Source organism: Alternaria triticimaculans (assembly GCF_023758025.1).
Source record: "Alternaria triticimaculans strain BMP 0046 chromosome Unknown scaffold_4, whole genome shotgun sequence".
In the NCBI taxonomy this organism is placed as follows: Eukaryota; Fungi; Ascomycota; class Dothideomycetes; order Pleosporales; family Pleosporaceae; genus Alternaria; species Alternaria triticimaculans.
Window position 1 is genome coordinate 2,020,539 of NW_026055961.1, and position 19,702 is coordinate 2,040,240.

A 19,702-nucleotide genomic window follows, 5' to 3' on the forward strand; every position below is an offset into this window, starting at 1 on the left:
TGCCTACATCAACGTCTCAACTGCTCCATGGCCGTGTGCTCGGCGACCCGCCCGTCTAATCTCTGTTACACTGTACATAGCTACCTGGCCAATGACCGTCTCCTGCTGTATACCATCTGAAGCCACGCGCGAACGCTGCGGCCGTGTGGCCTCGAAGAATACTCAGCTATGCCGCGTACCAACAAGGGTAGTAAGTTGGTCCTTGGGTGGCCTGGGTGGCTCAACCTACGAGGGCCTGCAGCTGGCTGTTCTGGTGTATCTCATCCTCTCTAATAGGGCTTACTGCATCGCCGACCGTGATGGCGGGGTTCTGCCTCAGAGGAGATGGCACATTGTCCCAGGGTACATGACAAGTATGCTCTCCAAAGTATACGCGACCATCAAAACGTCGTGTTTTGGAGAGCGTTACAAAGGGTTCCTGGTTTCTTTCGGCGGTTTGCTGGTCAATGCAGACCATTTGGCATCTGCGACACGCTCCTAGCATCTCAAAGTACTGATGGCCAATCTGGAGGTAGCGCCAGTCGTCTTCCGCATACGGGTCTTCCAGCCCAGGCGGGTACGCTGGGTTCTCCGCAACCACGATGTTGGCTCTGAACACCTCTGCTTGCGCCGCTTTACCGCCCTCTGCCTTGATCAATTCATTAAGGCGGTTGAGGCTCGATCGTGATATAGTAAGGATGGGACTCTCATTTGCTAGTAAGATTGGCTTCGAAACGCACGCGCCGGGCGTAATGGGAACCGTTTCTGGGAAAGCGCCGGGTACTCGCATAGCGCCCGCCTTCTGGTACTTTTGCAGATGCGCTTTGGAGTGTCTTGAGGTGGCGCTCCCGTTGCTAGCAGCAGGGAAGCGTGCAAGGTGACAGGCCACCCCAAGAGCCCGCGTAAAGAATGCCGATACGTCGCTCGACCTATAGGTCTTTGCTTGGATAGAATCTCCGCAGACCTTGGCTCTTGCGTCTTTGTATACACCTCCGTCGGTGAACATTCGTGGATCCGCGGAGAGAGGCACAGTGATCTCATGCATATCTGTTGTATTCTGCAGAGCGCCTACTAAGCTCACCCGTAGAAATCCCTTCTCGAGGTCGATACTGGGACGTATGAGAGCCATCTTTGGGTAGCGCTTTTGACTCAGTGCGGCTCCGGTGCCCTGATGAACCAAACACCACTCGCGATCCCACGCAAGACCCTCTGGGCGCACCTCCCATGCACTACCGGGCGGTACGCTGAACCCCGCACAACTCTTGATAGGGTAGACAGATAGGCTTTCCACGTGCAAGCGACTTTGAGTTGGTGGCTCTACAGCAGCAGACATCATTGGAGACGTGTCCAGCAGCTGGCGTTCCTGAACGAAGAATTCGCGCACGAAGCCAACAAACTTGTCCACATCCGATAGGGTACTCATCGCTCCAAAGCTGACGCGTATCATGCCGGTCGGCTTCGCACGCAGGATATCATTATCGTTACCGCACCGCTGCCCGGCAGAAAAATTCTCTCGCATCTCCCAGGGTGCCAATCCTAGCGATGAGGCAACACCACCGGGATTGCAGAGTCCGCCGGTCCTGAGTTGGATGTTCTTGATTGCAGCCAACTTCTCCACCTCTGCATTGCTCACCCAGCCTCCGCATTGGTTGCGAAGATTGAACGCAACAACTGGGCCCTGGGTAAGCGAATCTCCGTAGTTGGAGGCTGGGTCTTTGTACACGTGGCAGACGTCTTCGCCATTCCCGTGCCGTAGCGACGAAAGTCTCTCGTACAGCTGCCGGGCGAGATAGGTGGTGTGGCTCGAAATCCTGTCCAATGAGGTGTAGAGCTCCTTGTGGACGGCCATGGCGCTATCAAGCGCCATGATACTATGTATCGGAAGAGTGCCGTCTTCCAATCTTTCGTGTAATGCGTCCGCCTTCTTGGCGTGCCATTGCTCTTTTAAGCACACGACCATTTCGACTGTGCCGCCACCGAAGTAGCGTCGCTTGTCGAAAACCGATGCTGATGCTTGCCTGACTATCAGGGCGCCCAGGTCGGGAAAGCCAAATATCTTGTACAGGCTCAATACCGTAAAGTCGGGGGCCTCGTCAGGATTCCCGAGATCAAGAGGCGATGTTGAGACAAGTGCCGCAGCATCCAACAGGGTGTACACAGGTTTTCTTTGGCCCGTACGCATGCGGTGTGACCAGTCCAACGGCAGGCGACGCCCGTTCATGTTGGATTGCGCTGGATATGCAAACAGCTGTGGCGACCCAACTCCAGTGTCTTGGGCGTCAATCCAGTCATTGACCTCGCCATCCGAAGCGAAACATCGATGCTCCTTCGCTGCCTCGCGTACCCCTATCAGACTCGTATGCGCGTCCCTGTGATAGCCGTACCAGAATCCTTCGTCGTGATCCCGGAATGCATCCATGACCAGCTTGATCCCAGCAGTGGCGTTGGCAACAAAGACGACGTCGAACTCTTGGGGGTCGGCGTTGAACATTTGTAAGAGGCGCAGCCGCACATCTTCGATTCGCCGCGTCGTCAGTTGGGAGGCATTGGAGGCGGAATGGGGGTTGCCGTAGAGGTTCGCGATCATGTCGGCCGAGAAGCGCTCGATCAGCGATTTGGAGTAGAGCGTGGTGCCGGCATGGTCCAGGTACGTCGTGTCTGATAAGTAAGCATAGGCCCACGAGGATACTCTACCAACTTACCCTGCAGCATGGGGTACTCCTCTGCGCGCAGCTCTTCGATGGCATTGTTGTAGCTTGCATGTGCTGCCTCGCCCATGGTGCTTGGTGTGTTGCGTGGCATCGGACACGCGGGACTCGTCAGCCGTATCCGCCTGGAGCGAAGAGAGAAGTAGGAGAGTTTGCGAAGAAACCCATCTGGTCGCAAGCAGGCGTTGTGTTTGCGAAAGTGGGGGACACGCGATGGCGAACGGTCGGGTCGTGACCTTGGACCCTGCAAGACTGGAGAGACGCGGCCGGCCCCGGTCGCTCGGAGAACGCCATCACACGAGCCATCGACTTTCACGTCCACGTCCCATCGCAAAGCTTAGTCATCTCTTTAAGGTCTATCTTCTTTTTCCTTTCGCTCTACGCACAGCTCTGCTGCAGCCCCCGATCGTTAACACGGGAAGCCATACGACTTGCGCGCCCTCAGGAATGCGACACACAGGATCATCGGACGCCAGGCAATGCATCGGCTATGAGTTCGTATGCGATCATCTTCATGCCAGCACCACGACTATTGCGTGCCAGATCCAAGTCTGATCATCTTCTGCTATCTCCTCGGCAGATCTCGCATCACGAGGTCACGCTCTTCAGCATCCGAGCAGAATGCATTTGTGACTTGGAGCAGCGGTCTATCTGGCTCCCTCACGCTATTAACATGATGCACACCGCGACCTCGCCTTGAATTCCCGTGACTCACTGTGGGCGCACATCGACGAGTAAGTCCTAACCAACCATAAAGTGGAGAATTACCAACGATCCTACTGTGCCAATTGTGCAGATCATGGCGTCATCTAAATCAAGGAAGTTCAGGTGGTGGTCATTGGGAGCTGCTTGTGACAATACCTAGGTACACGCCTCGCCGCAGCAAGAACTCCTCAACCACCTTGGCGCAAGGCATACTTGCTTAACCCAAACTTTCCGGTCTGTACAATGGACATCTTCACCGTGTAGGGACTGCGGCTGAAGGTTTATACGACCTACAGCACTATTTTCAATATTGTGTAGCGACCAAGGCCATAGCTGATTGGCCAATCCGATTTCGGCCCCCAGGTACACTTCACGTGTTTCCTCGCATTTCTCGCATCGTCCATGGGCAGCCAATGGGACTGTTGTGGCGTTGTACACTTCATTCTCGTGGCGTGCCGTAATAAGGCCCATTGGCGAAGTTCCTGGAACAACGACATGTCGCCAAGCATGATATTGCACAACCGCAGCAGTGGAGATGAAGAGCTGACATCTGCGATCACGGAAGGCTGCCAGGCAGGCTGTCAGGTAGGCTATGTTTACTGCTCTTTTGGCGACATGGTGGTATAAAGTCTGGGGTTGCTGAAGGCTGGAAAGGCTATTCTGTTGTTTCACCAACGGACCTCAACAGCCAGCTCACTTATCATCACCATCTCTCGTTCTCATAAAAAGCCGGCTTCTTACTAGCAATCATGCTCGCTCATTCACTAGTGCTGTTGAGCGCTTTCTCGTACTCCGTATTCGCTGGCAAAGCGGGACCTCTAAAGGAAGTGCCTAGCGTTTCTCCTCGTCAGCTTCAAGAGTGCAACTCACCTGGATGGATTCCAGTATGCCCTGGTGAATATCCTTTCTAATTGAGCCATACCCGAGACTAATACTATCAGGCGATCTCCCATGCATCCCACCTACTGGTACATGCTGCACAGGCGACTACTATCATCTACCCGGCGAGACCTGCCCTGACGGATACTCCGAAGTCCCTCGCATTGACCAAAGTGATCCACCCTCTGCTTCCATTACACCAGCACCATCCGCAACCTCAATCCCAGATCCTGTTGTTGTCGACTACTCGTGGTACACCTACTCGTTGACATACTACTATACCTATTACTACTACTATTACTTCGAGGCTTCCTACGAGATCACATCCACGGAAACGACGTACTACACCACCTTCTCGCTGACAGCGTCGGATGTGGGGGCTGCCAACTCTGCAGCCGAATCTATCAGTGCCTCTATTAGCGTTGCTCTAGAGACACAATCAGAGACGCCTACGGTTGAGGCAACACCACTACCGAGTTCGACTTTGGCCCCTGCATCGACGTCTAGGATTGCCTCGTCGTCATCAAGGGCGACCACATCTTCAGAAGATGCGACATCCGCGAAAGTTGCCACATCAACTATCACTAGTGCATCGCCTAGTACCTCCACTCCAGCAGAATTTTCCGGCGCTGCTGTCAGCCTTCGCGTTGGAAGTGCCTCAGGCTTTGGAGAAATGTTCTTATTTGCGATCGGGGCTCTTGGACTAGCTCCCGGCATGTTGATGCTTCTTCTTTGAGCATGGTACCACGAGGGAGCTGTGGCGTGAAATAATGGGTCTTTGTTATGCGGAAGTTCCGAACGCACAGCGACTGTGGTTTTGAGATGCGTCATTTTGCCTCCTTGCTTGATGCGATCTTTCTGGCGCGTGTAATGTAGGAAGAGGTTTTCAAGTCAAGTCTGAAGCTTAAACAAATGGTCAATTCATTGATAGTGACGTTTCCATGATCCTACAAGTCAAAGTCGTTATACTGTGTAGTGTGTCACATGTTGTTTTCTACCGTGTACCATTCAAATGCCTTGTAGTCATCCAACGCCTGCTGGGTGGGAGGGTGTCAGTAGGCATCTGCTCAAATTCGATCGTTGTCTCCGTTGTCCTCGTGATACCATCGTCCTTGATATTTGAATCTTCGCTCGTTTTATTCATTCCTCTTCCGCATGAGGTTTTCCGTTCTATCACCGGCCTACGCCTCTCCATCGAGAGGAGCGAAATTTGACCGCTAGATTCAATCAGATTGCGATCACTTCGGCCATTAATGGTGGATCCACTGCTGACTGTACGCCGATAGCCGCTACCATACGCGTCCGGCTGACTAAAGTCTAGAGATGTGTTGCGGAGAAGTGGCCGTAAGGCGGGAACCGAGGCGGATATGATAGCGACGTTTACTTCGATCTGTGATAGAAGAAGAATCTGATTTACGGTCAGCATCTCGACGAGCAGGGCCACATTGGAAGCTACTCACAAATATCGAATCGTACGATATATCTCTGGTGACATTGTACAGCCATAGTGCATAAACCCTTACTATTGACGCAACGACGGCGATGCCGCCAACCCCGAAGACGCCAAAGAGCGCAAATCGCCGCTTCGAATCTAGCTGTAGCTTCCAAAAGGGTTTAAAGGGCAGTAGAAAGATTGTGATATCAGTAAGGATATTGATGCCTCCTAGTGCCAAGTAGGTAGCTCGCAAATTGTTGCATCCCTTTGGAAACGTAGGTGACCATGCTTGTGATGGCTTGGGTCTACACTCGAAAGCCTGTAGGAGTTAATGCCATCTCTAGTTGAAGCAGAGGAACGAGGAGCTCACACTGACGAAGAGAACCACGATTGTATAGATCGTGACAAATGCAGCTACAGACCACACTTTGTACCGGAACTGTAACCGCTCAAAGATACGATGGTACAGCGCCAATATACTAGCCTTGACAAAGAACAGTGCCACAGGGTATACCAATTGGTAGAAATAGAAATGCTTGAGTGTGGGAATCCGCATAGAGGGCACATCCAAGTACTTCAAATGTTGTCTGTCGTAGTCAGCGACGCACATACGCTTGCAACCATCGAACCATACCCAGTGCCCCAGCTGATATGAAACCCATTCATAATTGCCATGCCAATCGTGACAAGAAGGGCAGCAACCATAAAGTAGTCGTCGAGTCCAACATTGCGGATGCGAAAGATGCGACAGTAAAGCCTGCGCAGGTGTTAGCAAACAGTGTCTTACTACCCAAGGATGTCGCCAATGCTGCAGGTACTCGCCTCAGAGCTACGGCGATTGTTGATAGCAGGACTAGAACTCCAGTCGTAATCAGGAACATCGGCTGCCTAGATTCATGATCTGCACTAAGATTCGGCCCGATCATACCTGGGTAACGGCCTACATACAGTAGGGCAGGAATGGCCGTTGGAATGCAAGGCAGATGGCATGTACCTGAGTATATTCGAGAGCTAGAATGTGCTCCGTCGGACGCATAGACGGAATTCTTCACTATACATATGTATGTCAAAGTCCGATGCAAGCATCACTAAATGGCTTGTGGCCGACCAGAAACGGTGATGCTCCAGTTCTGTTGCGTCAGGGCGGCCATCCACCAAAACTGATGATTTAGCCACCGGGGAAACAGTGAGAAGAACTCGATTCATGTCCGTGTGTCGGAGTTCAGGCGCGCAACGCTGAAAGAAGAGAGAGCGGCGTCCTTGCATCCTTCGCGTGGTCGGAAGATCACGCTGCGTGATGTCCGTCCTGACACGATTCAAGAAGCATTACCGAGAAACCCTGGCAACACGCTGCGGCTGCGCAATCTCACCATCCCTGTAAGCGCATCTACGCCCGACACTCCGTAACGATCTACCACACACAACCTCTCTGACTACGGAGGTGGCAAGCCAGGTTCGAATGAGCCTCCGGATGTCTCCCGGGCTTTGCGGGCCACTCGCCCCGTACGCCGGGGTCCTCCAGACGGGCAAGGCCAGTAGCAGGACTCTGGCGCAGGCTACAAGTACCCGTAGATGGCGTGCATCGCATGGAATTGTCTTGCTGTATGTAAACCCAGGTAGCTAGCCAAGGCAAATATGTCAGCAACAATATATATGTACCCAAGCAACGGGCTACGAGATTACGCCTGGTAAAGCCAAGACTGCGCATTGTAAGATCAAAGTTAGCAGAACGGTCCAGATATTGCGCCTGCGTGTCTTCCAGGTAAAGAGTACACCGATGTTATGGGTTCCTAGGTTCTGTCTCGCCTGCATCAGGTATGGATCATCGGCAGTTGTCCCTGCCATACTCAACAATGTCTCCCATGCAACCGCGGGAGAAAGGTCCAAAAAGACTTTAGGCGATCTGGTTGCGCAATTCCAGATCGGCTGTCGGCAGCCAGATCGCGGAGCTTTTGTATAAGATAGATGGGTGTTGTTAATCGTCAAACTTCATCAGCTATCCAGGTGCCTACTTCGCTGTACGTATACGAGAGAGCTCTTCGGTACCCAGACACTGCAGATCCTGCAGAACGTTTCTGTTCTCGAAGGCATCGCACGTGTGACAGTTCCTCCCGTCATTTACGTTTCAGCATTGAATCTTCGGCTCAATCGTCATGCGTCTTCTCGAACTCCTCCCTGTCGGGTTAAGCTTGTCACAATGGTCTGCAGCTGCAGCGTTACCTGCAACTACTGATTTGGGTTCATGCAAAAACCCACCCAAGAGGGTGGAATGGTAAGATCATCAAAAGCTGTACGATGCCGAATGCATTACTAATGCTTCAGTTATAGGAGACAATTGTCAGAACCACAGAAGAAATCCTACATCGATGCCGTTCTGTGTTTGTCACATACAAAGGCCAAATCCGGCATTGAAGGAGCCGTAAACCGATTCGATGATCATCAAGCTGTTCACATGCTCCAGAAGCCTCAGATTCATTGGGTTGTACGTCAAACCCCTCTGGCCCAGCTTCGATCTTGCGCGCTGATACTTTCAGGGTCACTTCCTTCTATGGCACCGTTACTTCACGGCAACCTACGAAAAGGCACTGAGGGATGAATGCGGATATACTGGAGGCCAACCGTAAGTTGCTAGCCAGTCCAAATATACCCTCATGACATCAATGGCTTTCAATCTAACCAATGCGCAGATACTGGGACTGGTCTCTGGATGCCGAACCGCATAACGAATCATCCTCCCGTCCGTTTGATTCAGAAATTTTCAACCCTGACACAGGTTTTGGTGGCAACGGCTATCCTGTCGCAGCTACTCCTGCCCAAAATCCCTTGAACATTACAGGCAACACCGGTGGAGGATGTGTAATGAACGGGCCATTCGCGCCTCCCCACTTCACAGTGAACGTGCCCACTCCACACTGCTTGAAACGAGACTTTGTTCCGTGGATCGTTAATCGAATGGCAGACAAACGACTGGTCGACGAAGTCCTAGCACAACCGGATTATACGAGTATTGCAAGGACAGTTGAGAAGCAGCGAAGCTTTGATCCTCCAAACATTCATGCCAGCGGCCACTTTGGTATCGGTGGCATCCTGGGTACCATGGGAAACGCGGCGGAGAGCCCTGGTGGTGAGTACCTGGTTCTCATTCTTTCTGACAATACCGATCTGCCACATAGACATATCACTAGGAAACATGCTGACGCATGGCAGATCCACTCTTCTACCTGCATCATGGCAACATTGACCGCATCTTTTGGGAATGGCAACAGGAAGATCTCGAGACGCGTCTCAATCAAGTCGGTGGGCCCATTACGCCTTTTGATTACAGCGGCAAGAACGTTACATTGGACTTTACCATCAACATTGGCTTGTTAGCAGGGAATGCCACGCTCAAGGACCTGTTGAATACAGAAGGAGGGACGCTCTGCTACACGTATTAGATAGGCTCAATCCAGTTCTTCCGCACAGGTTGCTTCGCTTTCCAGTAGTGTTGAACTGATGCACTCGCCTTGCAGGACGCTGTGATCCCTGTCATGCATGCATCTGGGTCTGGAGGAAGGGCTTCCCGGTCCAGTCACGTCGCAGGACCAGCTGGGCATGGCAGCATCGATGATTCAGATGGGCTTTGCATTTCCTTGGGCGACATATTTGACTGAACACACATTCGATGATCCAGAATTGGCTATGATTGAATCGAAGGACAACCGACGAAGCAACAAGTTCGCATGTCCGTACGCTGTCCTCGGTGCGGGCACCCACTGACAGTAGGCAGACTAGCTCAGTAGTGTTTCCGACTTGTAAACTGGCATGTTGTCTTCTGCTGAGCATCCGTCGCTGTGCTGTCGTCTTGTGTGTAGGGAGATGTTGTTTTCGCCCGACGGCTTGGGTCACTACCGGCTCCAGAGGCGTGGCATGGCAGTTTCAGTCCCCCTACTCTATACCACCGCACAGGGCTTTGAACTCTGCAAAGCAAACCAGTTGCCTGCCATCCAAATTCAAGCATCTCTGAAACGTGGCCTGACTCCTCGAAGCTGTCTCACAGCGTATCCTTCTCGCGAGCCTCCTTTTCGGCAACCTTCTTCGCCCTCTCCGTCCTCTCTTCCCTCAACGTGGTAAACACCCAGAACCACGCCGAAACCTCCATGAAGCCCCATGTGAAAATGAAGCTGTTGTTCAGACTAGCGCCAGCGTGCATTCTGAAGTCCATGCCCCTTGGTGCGAACATGCCACCTTCTTTGAAGACATAGCAGTATGAGGTGAGGCCGAAGAGGAAGAGGAGACGCATGGGTGCTTGGAGACCCCAGAAGTGGTCGAAAACGTCTTCGTGTAGGGAGAGGGCCGTCAGGTCGGAGAAGCCGATGAAGGCGAAGAGAATGGCTACGAAGGCTGTTGCGGCCGAGGGCTTGTTGAAGTCGCGGGGTGTTGGCTGGGGTGTGTTAGTGACTTCAGACACAACTTGAGTAAGCAGCAGAAGTATTGCAGTACGTACGAGCTGCATTGACTCTCCTAGCAGGAGAATGACGCTTTGGTTCGATATCAGGGCGGGATTCCGCAGCAGGACGACTGCAAGTGTGAGGTGAAACAGTGCGATACTGCGTATCATGGTGTTTGCTGATATTATCGCCATACTTGTGGACTATGGGCTGCGACTGAGAAAATTGCAGATGTAAGGTTGAGGTGTTCGTGGCTGTAATGTTTCTGAGGTTCGCGTCGCGTGGTGTTTCGGACCAAACTCCTAAAATCCGTCCGCGCCCTCCTGCCAAGACCGATCTACCTGGATGATAACAGCTCAACCTGGCACCATGTTTCTTTTCACCTGCATCTCCTATTTTGAAAATGAAAATGGAGAAGGCGGGCGACCTCCCTACCAGCGAAAAGCTTGCGCCAATCCAGCGCCGGTCCTCGAGACGGCGCCTGTGCAAGTTTGATGACGTTATCTTCCTCGTAGTCCTCTTCCTTATCGCGTCGACCATATGGCTCACAGAGATCCGGACGTTGTTTCCAGGCCACAAGCACGCATGTGGAAAGCCATTGACAGTTGAAGAGAGAGCGGTCAAGATACTGCAAGAGAACCCACTCATTGGTCAGCCGTACGGACGTGAAATGCAGGTCCACATGCTGACTACCCAAGAGATGGCCATAACGATCTCATGATCTTCATCCGGGGCAAATACAACAACCGTATTTACAATGAATCCGGCAGCGATTTCGCAGACAAGTTCGAGAATGGCGGACTAGCGCAGCATGTCGATACTCCCCGCCTCGAAAAGGGACGTCAAGGTGGTGCCTTCTGGAGTGCCTTCTGGCTCTGTCCATTGGGCGACGAGACGAACTTTGCTGATGAAAGATATCACAATAGTAAGGCAATCTGACTCGACAGAGCATTGAATCGATACTAATGTATGCAGTCGTGAAAGCAACTCTCGGCCAGCTAGATCTATTCAACCGCCTAGGGCAACAATACCCAAAATACTTCACTCCATCGCGGAACAGCGCGGAAGCCATCAAAACCTTTGAAAACGGTGGCTTCATCGCACCAGCAGCTATCGAAGGGTTGCACCAAATCGGCAACTCGGTCTCTACTCTGCGACTTTACTACCAGCTTGGAGTCAGATACGCGACTCTGACCTGGAACTGCCACAACAAGTATGCCGATGCAGCAATCGAGACGGGATCCGACTGGAGCGCGCGCATTGCGAAACCGTACTGGAAAGGTCTCAGTCCCGCAGGTCGCGACCTCGTCAAGGAGATGAACCGCCTAGGAATGCTAGTAGATCTAGCGCACGTGAGTCAAGACACCATGCGCGACGTACTCGTCGGTCGAGGTGACGGAAACTGGAACGGCAGTATCGCGCCACCAATCTTCAGCCACAGCTCCGCACACGCGATCTGTCCGCATCCGCGAAACGTGCCCGATGACATACTTCAGCTCGTCAAGCAGCGCAATTCTGTCGTCATGGTCAACTTTAATCCAGACTTTGTATCCTGCAAGGCTTCGAAGACGCCAAACTCCTTCCCAGATTTCGTCCCGGAGAACAACACCCTAGCGCACGTCGTACGTCATATCAGACACATTGGAGAGTTGATTGGGTATGATCACGTTGGGATTGGCACGGATTATGATGGTATTGAGAGCACTCCTGAGGGGCTGGAGGACGTATCTAAGTTCCCTGACCTTATCGCAGAATTGCTGAGGCAGGGCATAAGCGATGAGGATGCTGCAAAGATCGCAGGACGGAACCTTCTTCGTGTCTGGGAGGAGGCTGACAAGGTGTCGAAAGAACTGCAAAAGACGATGCTGCCCTTGGAGGATGAGCTGCATGAACAGTGGGCTTAATATGTACACGTCTGCCTTCACTACTACGAAGGAGGTTGGACCTGGAGCTCCTGACCACCGACCTTGAAACTGAGCTGTTCTGAGTACAAAGGATAGTATATACGTCGGGGTTATGCATCCAATTTTGAGCACAGTAAGATGCGACACGAAAACGACCCGTAAAAGCATTGTTAGTTTGATACTATCAACACGTGTTTGCGCGATGAGGCGGGTGGTGAGTGGCTGAGCTCCACCCCAGATCACACCACTTCTCAGCAGCCCAGGCCTTGGCAACGTAACACAACATGCGACTTCCAAGACACATGGATGAGTAGAGTATATATATATCCTCAAGCGATGGAATCTCCACAGCCTCTCACTATTAGTCCTACAACTCACTCAGATTCCGCGCCTCTCATCACCTAACTTCTTCCACCACACAAACACCTCGACAGTGCAACTACCTACTCACACAACCACAAGAACCAACATACCATAACAACGCAATGGCATCCCCCAAACTAAAAACCACAATCGCCATCCTCGGCTGCGGCGACGTCGGCTCCACCCTAGCCTACACCCTCATCCTGCAACCCATCTGCTCAGAGGTAATCCTCGTAGACCCCAAAACCACGCTCCTGGAAGCCCAAGTCCGCGATCTAAACGACGCGACCTACCGCGGCGGCACCTCTGTCCGCGTGCGCGCCGGAACGCACGCCGACGCCGGCCGAGCAGACATCGTCGTCATAACCGCCGGCGCAAAGCAGAAGCCAGGAGAATCACGCTTATCTCTCTTATCCCGTAACCTGCACATTCTAGAGAGCATCTTCAGTGCCATGGCGCCGATTAGTCCGCACACGATCTTGCTGCTTGTGGCGAATCCAGTGGATATCCTGACGTATTTTGCGAGGCGGTTGTCGGGTTTGCCCGAGAATCAGGTGTTGGGGACAGGGACGAGTTTGGATTCTGCGAGGTTGAGGGGCGTGCTGAGTGAGAGGGCGGGGGTGGCGCCGAGTAGTATTGATGCTTATGTGTTGGGGGAGCATGGGGATAGTCAGTTTGTGAGTATAGTTTCCCTTACTTGATCTGCGTCGAGAGAGGAGGATGATGAGACAGGAGAGATATGTATGCTGATTTGAGACACAGATTGCGTGGTCCAGCGCTACTATCGGCACAACACCGCTTTCTCTTGCTCTTCCGCCAGACACGATGTCTCAGGAGTTCAAGGACCAGATATCGGCTCATACTCGTGGAGCAGCTGGCGCGATCATCGCGGCGAAGGGTTGCACAAGCTACGGTATCGGAAATATCGCGGCTGGTATCTGCAAGTATATATTATTCGACTCACGATCCGTTCGGCCCTTGTCCTTCTACCAGCCTGAGCTGGGCTGCTGCTTGTCTATGCCGGCAGTAGTTGGTCGAAAGGGTATCATCAAAGCCATGCCAGTTCAGCTTGACGAGGTGGAGAAGGCGCAGTTGGAGGCCTGTGCAAAAGGACTGAGGGGTGTGATTGAGGGAGCTGAGAAGGAGTTGAGCGCTGATCGTGAGCTGGAGAAGGCACTAGCGAGCGACAAGGGAGTCTGAGGCTACACGCTTCCATGGAAAAGGTACTGCTTGATACACACCGGATGTGTATTTCTTCTTGAGTAGTTACTCAAAAAGTATTTTCACAGATACAATACACTATTGCCCGATTTCTCGTAGTCCACATACAAGCATGTTAGCCTTCATCCCTCTCTACTCCACCGCCAACTTGATCTTCACAATCAATCCGTAGATGCTTCCAACCTCATAAGACGCACGAATCGCCTCCTTCCTGCTGTCCATGTCGATATATGCCGTTCTAGTCCTCTTGACCGGCTCGCGTTCGGGAAGGATGGTGATATTGCGACTAGCGAACTCTAGTTAGCGCATGCATTCACTGACGTGTATAGTGTATGACTTACATGTCCCATCTGTACTCGATAAAGAGTATGCGGATGGCTTCCTCGTCTACGCTAGCAGCGAGATTGGTGATGATCAAACGGTTTGGTAGAATTTTCTTCTCCTCGATCGCGTGATACTTCTCTTCCTCTTCCAGGACGTACTTGATGGTGGCGTCGAGCTTCTCGTTCTCCCTCTTCACCATGTCTTCCCTCTCTTTCTTGGCCTCAGAGTCATTCATATCTGGACGTTGTATGCCTTTCGGCTCGAGTATCGCAGTTGTGTCTTGGGGAGAGGCTAGTGTCTTGTCGACAACAGATACGGCCTGGGCGGTTCTGCGAGAGCTGTCGGGGGTCAGGTTGGAGGGTGGTGAGAACATAGCGTTCATCTTCGCGCGGAGAGTCTCGAGGTTATCTTCTTCATCATCGGAACGGTCTGTGTTAGGGGTTTGCTTCTCTTCACCTGATTCAGCAGGCATGGCTTCCTTGTTCTCCATGATATCGTCTTCGTCGATGTCGACGCCTAGACGCTCGGCCAAAGCTGACAATTCGTCTTCCTTGTTCAAACTGAGGTCTGCGCCCGTGGCTTTCGGACTGTTGTCGCGTACAACCACAGTATCCTTTGACGAGAACAGATCACGCTTCATATCTGCCAGCATTCGTGATAAATCATAGTCACCATCAAGCTTCTCCTTATTACCAATGTCTGAACGCTGTTGCAGCGACGAATCGAGCTCCGCGAGCATCATCTTGGGATTCTCGGCACGGTCCGATAAGTAGCCGCCGCGCAGCTGAACCTGTGTCTCTTGCATATCTATTTGCGGGTTAGTCGGGCTGAGTTGAGCGATCAGTTGATGCCTAAATCCTTACCTGATGATCCTTCAACAGACGCAGCCGCCGTTGGCTCGTCGCTCGCAATATTCTCGTCACTTTTGTAAGCTTGTTCAAGCTCGGGACGATCGTCGCAAGAATCGCTGCCCTGTGATAGCTCAGGCTCGGGGGTGACAGGAAGCTCTGGTGCAGCTTTTGGTGTTGATGGGATGGGTACTGGCCTCGAACGCCTCTGCTGCAGCTCTTGTAGTTCCGCGTTGCGACGCTGACTTGCTTTGACGAGCACGTCCGTAATGCTGGCGAATTGGCGGTTGAGCAGACCGTTTGTTGAGGCCGCAGCAGCTCGATCTCGGTGTTCCATCCTGGTCCTGGCCCCGGTCTGTTTGCGTCCGCGAGCGGAAGCTGCCTGGTGCCGCGACATGGTTGGTAATGCTTTCCCCTGACGTAACGTAGATGAAGAATTCATGAAGTTCAATGGCCGCAACTACCTCTTGCTTGCTCGGCGTAAGTCCTCCCGTGAGCGGTGAGAAGGTGCGACCGTGTGCGTATCTGTCAATCGGTGAAGTGAGTAGCACTAGCCATCGGTCAACATATCCCCAATCAAGCTGAAATGTCGCGGTATGTCGAAACAAGAGGTGCCAGTCGTTGTGAAGGATGTAGATGAGGTTGGCAGGGGGGAAAGAGAGGTCAGGCAGGTGAGAGTTGTTATTGTTGTTAAGTTGTGCCAAACAGGAAAGCGCTACCAAACCGAATATACACCGCTGACGCTTTCTGAGGTGAGTTCAGATGGTAGGATTGAATCGATCGTGGAGACAGGCAGGATTCGTATGTATCAAGGGAATAGCGGTTGATACTAAGCACATAGAGGAACCTGAAAGATATTAAGTCATGAACAAGTGCATCTCACGAAGAGTGTTATGTACCCAATTGTTCCTACACAACTCGTTTCGTATACCACGAACCGATCCCAACTCTTGATAACTACACATGACAGAAGAGAAGAAAAGCTGAGAGCCTACTTGACCCAAATTGAGTTCCTTGAGATGCGAAAGCGCTACCCCAAAGCCCACTCATGAGCAGCGAGTTTGTTTTCTACTGCTTCTTCTTCCCAGCGCCCTTGGCCTCCGCAGCCTTGCGTTCAAACTCCTCGATCTCCTTCTCCTCAGCCCTCTTGGCGTACCACTGCCCGGCCTGCAGTACCAGCACACCCACGAGCACCAGCGCCAGGATTGTATTACTAGCCGCAAAAACCCTCAACGTGTCCTCTCTCGAGATGTAATCTCCCATATCTTCGTCCGTGATCTCACCCGGCGCCGCCTTGTTCACGTCACCGTAGATACCCGCTGTCACGACCCTGAACCCCTTGACGATGTTGGTCAGGTAGACGGTGATACCAGCCATGTAGAGTACAAGCGATGCGCCATCGAAGAGCATGTTGGCTTGGTTGGGCTTGAAGAGCTTGATGAGGAAGCCGAGGAGGCCGGTGCCGATGGCTAGGTTGAGGATGCGCGATACGATGGGAGGCGAGGCATAGAGGAACTTGATGTGCGATTCAAGGATGTCGAAGTAGGCTGATCGGTCGGCGGGCATGGTCCATAGTACATTGTAGTCGTATGGGAGTTGCGCAAACATGATACCGAGGAAGAAACATGTTGCTGCGGGTTCGTCAGCAGGTGTAATGGGGGCGCAATCAAGTGTTGTGGATGTGGGCGGAGGCAGCATGGAGGGGTGCACTTACGTCCTACCACCATGAATTGCGCAAAGTTGTTTGCTGCGCCTGGAGCCATTGCGAAGAATTCTGGGGAGCGCGAACTCGTCTGGGGTTTGCGGTTGATCGAGAAATCACAGTGAGAGGAGAGGAGAGCCGGCGCAAGCTTATCTGGCTGGTTTCTGCCGCGTCGCGAGATTCGCAGTTGGAGGTAACCTCTTTAAGAAGGTAAGACCGTGGACGAGACTCGAAGCGAATTCTCACCACATAAGTAATCAGAGGAACTGCGAGTGGCTGTGAGAGATCGCACAGTGAAACAGGGCTGGGAAACGTGAGTTTTCCCACTTTTCGGAAGCGACCCCGCGAGGGTTCACCACCCCCCATGATGCTTGCCTGCAGACGGCTGCCTTGGCATGTGACAGCCACCCACGACCTCACGCGACACTCGGCGGGCGGCCGTGGAAGACGAATTTGTACATCGTTGCTTCATTGGAATTTCTATGCGAAGCTGCTGCAAGCAAAATAGACGCGCGCTAAGCGTCGTTCGGATATCCAACGCCGTGGTACGCCGTAACCAGATACATCTACATCCTCTGCCGTCGCTTCCCTCCCATGCTTTAGAAGTCGTTATCGGCGTCCATATCCTCATCTTCCAGACCAGCCTCGATGAACACAAGCCTTGTGCCCTCTCCGGTTGTTTGCCAGACCTGTCAGAAAGCGTTAGCATCGTGCATAAAATCAAACGTTTGGCGATGGTACTTACGTCAAGCATGGAGTACTCGTCAATGGCCTGCTCGAACTGATCGGCTGTGAAGCCCTTGGCCAGGACTCTTTCCCTGACTCTGCGAAGATCGAGCTCACCCCTGGTGCCATCACCGACAGCAGCAGCACCGCTCGCCTCCATGGACTTGATGAGGTGGTAGATTTTACTGCTTGGAGTGTGATCAATCCCACGGTTCTCATCGGCGTACAAACTGGCCTTGCTGACTTCGGTAAGGCGGAGAGCTTCGTCTACATCTTCCGAGATGACTTGTTCGGCGAACCGCAGACGTGCCAGAGCCTGCGCAAGACGGAGTACACCAAGCAGCGTACGCGGTGAGGTGTGGGTAAAGGCCTTCTTGTTGCCGTCGTCGCGCTTTTGCTGTTGACGCATGCGCACGTAGGCACCAACCATGTAATCCGAAACCTCCTTTGGCACAGTTGGTCGGTATGATCGCGCGCGAGCAACCCATTGTCGTACTTCGGCCGGGCTGAAGATGATGCCGCCAGGCGCTTCAGGGTGAGCGTTATGCATGTGCACGTGGGTGACGTGACGTGCCAGCTCTTCATCAGAGTCTCGCGCAGGGGTATCAAGGATGAGGAACAGGACGTCGAAACGTGAGAGAAGCGCAGCAGGAAGGTTGATGTTCTCAATTGGCGAGAGACGAGGGTTGTAGCGGCCGTACAATGGGTTGGCGGCTGCGAGGATTGAGGTGCGGGCATTCAGAGTGGTTGTAATACCAGCCTTGCTGATAGAGATGGTTTGCTGTTCCATGACTTCGTGGATCGCCGTTCGGTCGCTGTCGTCCATCTTGTCAAACTCGTCAATACAGCACATGCCGTTGTCAGCCAAGACGAGAGCTCCTCCTTCAAGCACCATTTCATCGGTGACTGGGTCGCGCATGACAGCCGCGGTGAGACCAACACCACTGCTACCACGACCAGTAGTGTACACACCACGAGGTGCTACTTTGGTAATATACTTGAGCAATTGGGATTTGGCCACACCGGGGTCACCCATCAAGCAGACGTTGATGTCACCACGGATGCGCATGCCGTCGCCGACCTCCTTTGTGACACCACCAATGAGCTGGAGCAGAAGAGCCTTCTTGACATCGACGTGACCGAAAATCTCTGGTGCAATGGATCGCGATAGGTACTCGTACAGCTGGCCAGTCCTCTCAAGCTCGTTCATCCTTCGGAGAGTTGGTTGAGCAAGCACAATGTCGTCGTAGGCCTTCTTGTGTTGCATGACATATTGTGCTTCGAGGTATGTGTCGGTAAGGAGACCAGCCCGGATGGCCTTGAATCCAGTGTAGGGCGTGGGGAGGAAGATACCAGCACAATCGATGACATCTCCGGGGTTGATCTGCCTGACAAGCGCGCCGTGGCAGTGGATGGTCAATTGCCTGGGAATATGACCCACGGGTACTTGGTCCGCCATCTCCTGGATCTTGACTTCTTGGAAAGGAAGGAACTTGGAGGCGCGCGTAGAAAGGAAGAGCTGGCCCTTGGTCTTGTTGCTCTTGCAGTCGTCGGACGGGCACTCGACGAGCGGGGTGAACTGCTTGGTGGTCACGGGCTGGAAGACTTCACTTCCGCAGCGATCGCAAGAGTAGGCGTTGACCTGCACAGCAGGCTTGACGTCCGACACTCTGGTTGCAATACCACGGACTGTGATGAGATGGCCCAGGTGCTCTCCTCGCACGTTGCGGACAGCCAGCGCCTTCATGCTGCGCTGGCTGCTGGAACCAGACGGTATCCTGGGCCTGAAGTTGAGCGTGTATCGTCTCGTCAAGGCAGGAGGAAACATGGTCTCGGGCGCAGCCTGTGCGTTGTCGTCGACTCCCTGCATCTCCTGCTGTCTCTCGTTGCGCTTCGAGCGCTGCGTCATGATCACGTCCAGGACGTCGTCCTTGAAGCTGGTGCTGTTAGTCTCTGTCTGGGCAGGATGTCACGGGGCCGTACTCTGGTTCTCTGGTGGGTGCGGGCAGGCACTTGTCGACTGCGCGCGAGAAGATCTCGATGTAGTGGTGTGCATTGCGCTCGATGGACTCGACCAGCCGGTAGTTGTGCTCGTCGTCTGAGGTCGCCTTCTCGTAGGCTTCCACGTCGTTGAGGTCTATCTGGATCTCGTCGCGCACGCGGTTCGCTACGTCTTGGAGTTGGTCCATGTACTTGAGCTTCGACTTGGCGCGGGACTGGGCTCCGTTGGGCGCAGGGTCGTCCGAGTCGTCCACCATGTCGTACTCCTCGTCGCCATTGCCGCTGATGTTCAGGCCCTGGAGCTGGTCGGCCGCGTCGGTCGAGGCTGATTTGTAGTTTTTGAGGAAGTCAACAAAGGCGGCTGGCGGGTGTTAGCTGGGGGTTTCAGTGTTTTGCGCGTGCACACACACCCTCCTGCTCGTCGTAGTTGACGGGCGCACTCGTGGTAAGGAGCGCCATGGTGTCTGGGGCTGGTGT

General features: G+C 53.1%; 8 protein-coding genes across 8 annotated transcripts; 3 read left to right on the forward strand and 5 right to left on the reverse strand.

The window, feature by feature from the left end:
* Positions 1–220: 220 nt before the first annotated feature.
* J4E78_004253 (uncharacterized protein) lies at positions 221–2,757 on the reverse strand (the record flags this gene model as incomplete). Its single annotated transcript, XM_049364882.1, has 2 exons — positions 221–2,637; positions 2,682–2,757. 2 exons carry the CDS (start codon positions 2,755–2,757, stop codon positions 221–223), a joined length of 2,493 nt encoding a protein of 830 aa, XP_049223960.1.
* Positions 2,758–7,859: 5,102 nt separating this feature from the next.
* Positions 7,860–9,143, forward strand: J4E78_004254 (uncharacterized protein; the record flags this gene model as incomplete). Its single annotated transcript, XM_049364883.1, has 5 exons — positions 7,860–7,978; positions 8,035–8,188; positions 8,241–8,326; positions 8,394–8,830; positions 8,914–9,143. The coding sequence occupies 5 exons, from the start codon at positions 7,860–7,862 to the stop codon at positions 9,141–9,143; spliced, it is 1,026 nt and encodes a 341-aa protein (XP_049223961.1).
* Positions 9,144–9,739: 596 nt separating this feature from the next.
* Positions 9,740–10,330, reverse strand: J4E78_004255 (uncharacterized protein; the record flags this gene model as incomplete). The annotated part of the gene is made up of 2 exons (XM_049364884.1): positions 9,740–10,129; positions 10,193–10,330. The coding sequence occupies 2 exons, from the start codon at positions 10,328–10,330 to the stop codon at positions 9,740–9,742; spliced, it is 528 nt and encodes a 175-aa protein (XP_049223962.1).
* A 215-nt stretch (positions 10,331–10,545) lies between these two features.
* J4E78_004256 (uncharacterized protein) lies at positions 10,546–12,040 on the forward strand (the record flags this gene model as incomplete). Its single annotated transcript, XM_049364885.1, has 3 exons — positions 10,546–10,786; positions 10,837–11,061; positions 11,112–12,040. 3 exons carry the CDS (start codon positions 10,546–10,548, stop codon positions 12,038–12,040), a joined length of 1,395 nt encoding a protein of 464 aa, XP_049223963.1.
* A 485-nt stretch (positions 12,041–12,525) lies between these two features.
* J4E78_004257 (uncharacterized protein) lies at positions 12,526–13,603 on the forward strand (the record flags this gene model as incomplete). The annotated part of the gene is made up of 2 exons (XM_049364886.1): positions 12,526–13,080; positions 13,166–13,603. 2 exons carry the CDS (start codon positions 12,526–12,528, stop codon positions 13,601–13,603), a joined length of 993 nt encoding a protein of 330 aa, XP_049223964.1.
* Positions 13,604–13,756: 153 nt separating this feature from the next.
* Positions 13,757–15,354, reverse strand: J4E78_004258 (uncharacterized protein; the record flags this gene model as incomplete). Its single annotated transcript, XM_049364887.1, has 4 exons — positions 13,757–13,910; positions 13,966–14,755; positions 14,812–15,174; positions 15,348–15,354. 4 exons carry the CDS (start codon positions 15,352–15,354, stop codon positions 13,757–13,759), a joined length of 1,314 nt encoding a protein of 437 aa, XP_049223965.1.
* A 510-nt stretch (positions 15,355–15,864) lies between these two features.
* Positions 15,865–16,559, reverse strand: J4E78_004259 (uncharacterized protein; the record flags this gene model as incomplete). The annotated part of the gene is made up of 2 exons (XM_049364888.1): positions 15,865–16,427; positions 16,511–16,559. The coding sequence occupies 2 exons, from the start codon at positions 16,557–16,559 to the stop codon at positions 15,865–15,867; spliced, it is 612 nt and encodes a 203-aa protein (XP_049223966.1).
* Positions 16,560–17,097: 538 nt separating this feature from the next.
* Positions 17,098–19,684, reverse strand: J4E78_004260 (DNA replication licensing factor MCM7; the record flags this gene model as incomplete). Its single annotated transcript, XM_049364889.1, has 4 exons — positions 17,098–17,187; positions 17,244–19,161; positions 19,208–19,586; positions 19,636–19,684. 4 exons carry the CDS (start codon positions 19,682–19,684, stop codon positions 17,098–17,100), a joined length of 2,436 nt encoding a protein of 811 aa, XP_049223967.1.
* Positions 19,685–19,702: the final 18 nt, after the last annotated feature.